This window comes from Eleginops maclovinus, chromosome 12, assembly GCF_036324505.1.
Source record: "Eleginops maclovinus isolate JMC-PN-2008 ecotype Puerto Natales chromosome 12, JC_Emac_rtc_rv5, whole genome shotgun sequence".
NCBI lineage: Eukaryota > Metazoa > Chordata > Actinopteri > Perciformes > Eleginopidae > Eleginops > Eleginops maclovinus.
Genome location: NC_086360.1, coordinates 11693137 through 11699176, shown reverse-complemented (window position 1 = coordinate 11699176; position 6040 = coordinate 11693137). Strand labels below are relative to the sequence as shown.

Below are 6040 nucleotides of genomic sequence, written 5' to 3'. Positions count from 1 at the left end.
ACAGCTCTGATAAGCTCTGATTTTTATTTTTATGGAACAGATTGATCCTGGGGCAGTTTAATCGTCTCATCCAAGACTGAACATTTAATCAATCCAGATGGGATTCACAACCTCCAGACTTAAGAACTGCTTCTTTGCCAACTTAGCTTGCAGGATTTAAGTGGACCATCTCACAATGAGAAGAATTAGACTTTTACAGTTTGTATCAGGTTCAGTCATAAGTCTGTAGACGTTGTTTCTCTGTAGATTGATGAAGTTTCCGGTCAAATGAAATGGAATCTTTTTAAAAATCCAAGAGTTGAACTAAAAAACTGCAGATTTTTTCACAAGGATATTCATATAAAATATTAAAAACACTAAATATGTATATTAAAAGAAATAAAGGTTCATCTTCTGTCTTCTTCTTCTAAATGTATACATTTATAAATATAATATAAACAGGTGAATTTCCCCTCGGGATTATAAAGGTGATTTAAGTCATATTTGTCCAGTAAAGTGTAGTCATAACATCTGGTATGGATTTGGTATCAGACCTTCAAACCTATTAAGAATTACCATTTTCAATGAAAAGAACATGATTATTATCATTAAAATGTTCATGTCAAACAGAAGATTAACTAAAATCCAACAAAAAGGTGTGTCCTACTCATTCAATGTATGTACAATGCTGCATTGCTTTGGATTCACATTTCTGAAAAAAATTAAGAACCACTTCTGATTTTTTAATTAAAATATCAGATAATAAAGGAAAAAGAACTGTGTTACTTGTCCAGTGTAGCAATACAAATTTGTGTTGAATTCGAGTCACTGGGTCACATGACCTGGAAGAGTTTTCTTAGATAGATGTGTTAATACGAATATGAAGAATTGTGTCTTATTTGTCAAGTGTTTGATATCACATATTACATTATTTTAAATCTGGGCATCATACACTTTACAATCTCTTAAAAACAAATATGAATGTTGTATTTTCAAATTTAAGCTCAGTTCATCCAGCAGACTGCAGTCAAAGAATACACTTCCATTAATGTTGTAATCATTTAATTTAATGCTAATTTTAGACTGCATGTATTTAAATGTGTTCATATTGTGCACCTCTTCTATATTGCCTGCTCAATATTTTAAATACATTTTACCTATATTTGTATTTTTTAACCAAATGATTACCATAAGACCCTTTATGTTGTGGTAGTTATATGCACAACATACTTTAGATACAAAACCTATATTATAAGCATTTAATCAAATAAAAAAACACACATTGTACTTCCATAAATCAAGCAATTGTCTAATTTACAATATACATTATATGTATAAAAAATATGTTCTTATACTCGTTTGAGAGTTTGTAGTCAATTAATAATGACAATAGGCAAAACATCTTTAGTAACTTCATGTGGGTTTAATGCATCTGAAATCAATAAATAGTTATTCAAGAAAAGATATTACATCAATTTAAAAAAGATTTCATGTAACAGAAAACATGTGAGGTAATGAATCTGAATGTTCCAAGTTAATATTTCAGTAGGACTTAGTTGGCCTCAAAGCAGAGGTATACACTGTAACTGTAATTTCAATTCAATAGTATGTATTAACGTGCTTTAATGTGTTTTACATAATACTGTTATTGCTTCATGATTGATTTCACGTCGTGTTTACATAATTCACTTTCCTGCAGTCTAGATCATATCTCTTAAAGACAATATTAAAATGATGTTTTCAAAATGCAGGCGACTTGTAGATAAAAATCATCAGATGAAACTCCTGGATTTAATCATTTACAATCTGTTCATTGTTATGGAATCACAATAAAGTTTAAATCAAGGCTAAATATGATTATTTTGAGGTATTAGAGCAGATACTGTAAACAAAGAAAGTGTATGGCACAATCAGTAAAATGTTATCGATGAATGGAGTTGTCGGTAATGATCTGAAGGGTCGTCAGCAGGTTCCCAAAAGTTTTCTGTACTCCTGTTTGATGCAGCTGTAGATGGGATGGTAGAAGCGCCTGTCTGACACCATAAGGTCTGTCACGATCTCAGTGTGGTCAATTTTAGGCAGCAGGTAGAGTGACACCTGTATGGACAGCGAGGTGAGGAGATCACAGAACTTTGTGGAAGATTCGACAGGAACGATGATGTCATTGGTCCCATGGAGCAAAGCAAACGGAGGCACTCTGGCAGTAAGTAGAACAGCAGAAGAGTGATGGTGGATAATGTTGAATTTAAAATGAATAACATGTGCAATACATTTAAATATCATTTTTGTCTCACCTGTATAGTTTATCCGGGCTCAACATCTTCAGTGTGGTTGTTGGTGAGTAGTACGGAAAGTTCTCCACTCCATTCATGGCTTTGTGCATAGTGGAGACATATTCGACTCCTCGCTTCTCCTCGTGCTCATAATGATCCATGATGTTGTACACGCCGCTCAGACCTGTCAGGGTAATATTACAGATTAACTAAAAAGATACACATAGATAAAGTTAAGTTAACTTAGCATGTAAGATGGTTTCAACTGTGATTGATGCACGCAATCATCCTTACAAATAACTCCTCTGATTGCCAGTGTGAGGTCCCTCTGCTTGCTAGCCTCTATGAAAAGCTCCTCTCTTGCATCGATGAGAAACAGTGAGGTCAGTGCGCATAAATGTGCACCCGCTGAATGGCCAATTAATACTATGTTGTCCTATGTAAGAGAGAAAAACAAGACAATAATGGCATATTATTTACCGTGAAGACCGTGTGAATGTGTACTCCTGAACAAAACATCATCATCTTAATTATGTGCTCTTGTCAGTTTCCTTTTAATGCCAGGAACTGCAGATGAAAAGGTCTCTCTGGCTTAACCTGGCACATTTACATAATGGACTCAATGCTCATGTTAGTAAATGAGCATTGTCGCTTGTTAAATAAATAAATGCATAATTATGTTAATAAATTAGAAACAAATAGGATGTTTTGGATCAGTGCTACTCAAATTGATGAGTTTATTATGATACAAGTTTCAACTGTGAGTTTAATGGTCTGATTAAATTGCTAGACTTATTACCCTTACAAAAAGATTCTGATGAACATGGGTTTTATAGATTTGACTTGAATTGAAGGTTTTATATGATTTAACAATATTAAAATGTTCCTTCTTATAATAAATGGTCCCTCTTATTTGAACGTGTTCTCTACATTTGCAAAGAATACTTAGAGCTGGCATTTCTTACTTTGTCAAAGTTGAACTGTTGTCCACTCTCTTGGGCCCAAATCAAGCAGTCAGCAATATCTTGGATCATGCCTAAAACGTTCCCCTAGTAAAAGGATGAAAACAGTTCACATACCTCAAAAACATTTATAATGTTGTTTCTTTTCCACAGGTTGAGTTACTGAAGTACAATTCTTACTTATACTTCTTAGAGTGAGACAGAAGTTTTCTGAATATTCGAGAAAATTACATACTATATTTGAGGTTAAAACTACAGTGTGTTTTTTCTGAAGCTCTTACGTTTGGATAGGTGCAGTAGTCAGGACATATGACAGTCGCACTCAGTTCTTCAGCCATCTGCCGGGCCAGCAAACAGTAAATAGATCGATCTCCGGAGCCCCACGCACCTCCGAAGATGAAAACCACCAGTGGTGCAGGCGCTTCATTAGACCTGCCGAAATTCGGAGGGTGGTACAAGTCCAGCTTGTTGCTTCTGCGTCCAAATGTGATGCCCTTTGTGTCCAGACAGAGAAAAAAATTAGCTTTAACACTGTTTTGGAATATTGAGTATTAAGGGACCATCTTGATCAAAGAAGGGAAAGCTGAGACAAACATAATGGTATGATAATCTAACTTTAGATATTTACTTAATTGCCTTCTTTCTATGTTATTGTCAACACACCTTTTCATAATGCTTACGGTTTTCGTCATTTTTGTACCATGACTTCCACTGAAAGTAAAGTCTCCCATACTGCAGATATTTGAGAGTTTCCAGCACAGCTCTGGTCAAACAGTATATTCTCCTGATGAAGAAGCCAAACATGAAAAAGGGTATTAAGGACTGACACAAGTGGGAAACACAGGAAAAGATCGGCAGTATTTAATAAGTTACCTTGGTTTGAGAGCCTCTATGTACTTCTGATATCCAGGCTTGTTGGGCCAGCCATAAAGCCACTGAGCAGCTAGGGAGATTGAGTATGGGAGGCCCACTAACAGGACACCCACCGACATCGGAAGGGACATGTGATTTTTTAAGCTGGACCTTCATAAGTAAAAAATATGAATAAAATGACACTCTTTCAAACGTAGTATCACTGAATTTTCTTCAGAAAGCTGCATTTAAAAGGCTCTTACATGTTGTTGTTCACTCTGTGTCACCTACACAAAAAAGAGAAACTTGTCATTTGGTAAATTGTCATCAACAAACACACACAACACAAACAGTGTAAAAGTATTAACTTCCCTAGCTAATTACTACAAATTAAAATAATTATGTATAGATATAGTAGTATTCAATTTATTACATGTCTAATGTATGTAATATAATGTAAGGTAAAGCATTTTAAAAACGCTGAAATAAATACCATTCATTATTATTTATCATAATTTTGTTTTACTTTTCTAACATTTAAGGTTGGTATGTTAAGTTAATGCTTCTTTAGCTTTTAAATTCATCAGGTAAAAGCTTTGATAGATGGGTTGTCCTTTGACCTTTTAGAAAAGCTGGATGCATTTGGACCAAAATAGATGCATAACCATTTACAATTAAAAATGAATCTTATTGCTGTTAGCTTATTACAAAGTGAGACACCTGTAATACTTATTGTTACTGACTTACCAACATTTTTAGCAGCTTGACTGATGGCTTATTCGAACTTAATTAGAGATACTGGTTACCATTAATTGAAAACCATATAGACAAGATTTTCCCAAAATGGCAACCAAAATGTTGTTTTTGTTAATAGGTTATTTACAGAGCATTATTAAGTGGTGTATAGATCATAAATGATGTCATAATGTACTGTATAACCTTAATAAAGGTTTGACCTGGAAAGTGGTACCCAGTTGTTTTTACTTGTGTACCAGGGTGCCCTGTAGTGGGCATTTATGCGATAACCCTGCTGCTCTATAAAAGCTTCATCAATGCTACGTCCACTCAGTTGAAGACAAAACACAATAACCCTAATCAAGCCTGCTAACGTTGCATGAACAAATTATATTAGCTAGCCGGCTAAGGAGTACAGTAAGGGTACAGTGGTATACAGTAAAATCAAAAACATGTTGCGTTCACTTGCTTTGCACAATTTCGGTGTAAAGCTAAGTTAGCTCTTTAATTGGACAGCGATCAAAACAAACGGAAGGACTGCTGAAGTTAAATAAGCTTTACTATCCTGTTAGTTTTCTAAACGTTAAGATTACATTGTTTTTAGAGATTTATTTATTATTTGCTACGTAAAACAACGGCCAGGGTCAGGAAAACATCTGAAGCAGGAGAAAACCTACCACAATCATATGTAGCGCCGAATGCCGCAGCCCATGTCCCGGGTTGATGTGGATTGTTATTAAATATTTTACCCCAGATGAAGCGACGGAATAAAAGATAACCTCTGGGACCTGACTGTCCTCCAAATAACCGATGTCGGCCTCATACAAAGATAAATTAGGCATAGAAAGAGAGGTAAATCCTCTCTAATTTCCGTTTTGGCAATGAGAACTACGAAGCTTCCGGTGTTGGTTTAGATGAGTCTCTCCTAGATATTTATTCAGAGACATAGTCAACATATTTACTTATTTTTAAGGGTGAACACACGTGCCAATATTTAGTTTCAAATTTAGTTTAGTTTTTAAGTTTTAATGTAGTAGCTGAGCTGAATGTAACTGGAGGAACACACAGATTTCTGTTTTGTGTTACTCAACATCTCTGCTCTTTTACCCCGGAAATAGTATTAATAACATACATCCCTTTTGTGTAAATACCAGAAAACCTCGTATTTAGCCCACATGTCTAATTGTAAGTTATTGGTGTGTGAAGACCATTTGTCATAGTTCAAATGTAATTCATAAC

At 34.9% G+C, this 6040-nt stretch overlaps 1 protein-coding gene across 1 annotated transcript; it reads right to left on the bottom strand.

Moving 5' to 3' along the window:
- Positions 1-1378: 1378 nt before the first annotated feature.
- si:dkey-193c22.1 (uncharacterized protein LOC567837 homolog) lies at positions 1379-5793 on the bottom strand. Its single transcript, XM_063896415.1, has 9 exons — positions 5479-5793; positions 4330-4353; positions 4088-4237; positions 3878-3998; positions 3496-3708; positions 3218-3301; positions 2547-2688; positions 2274-2436; positions 1379-2176 (listed from the first exon to the last, which is right to left on the bottom strand). Coding segments are annotated over exons 2-9 (1110 nt in total). The 5' UTR covers positions 4332-4353; positions 5479-5793; the 3' UTR covers positions 1379-1941.
- Positions 5794-6040: the final 247 nt, after the last annotated feature.

Coding starts and splice junctions, on each gene's coding strand:
- si:dkey-193c22.1 (XM_063896415.1), bottom strand. Junction 2,689..3,217: donor AACAGTTCAACTTTGACAAA/GTAAGAAATGCC, acceptor TCTCTTACATAG/GACAACATAGTATTAATTGG. Junction 2,177..2,273: donor AGCCCGGATAAACTATACAG/GTGAGACAAAAA, acceptor ACTTACTGCCAG/AGTGCCTCCGTTTGCTTTGC.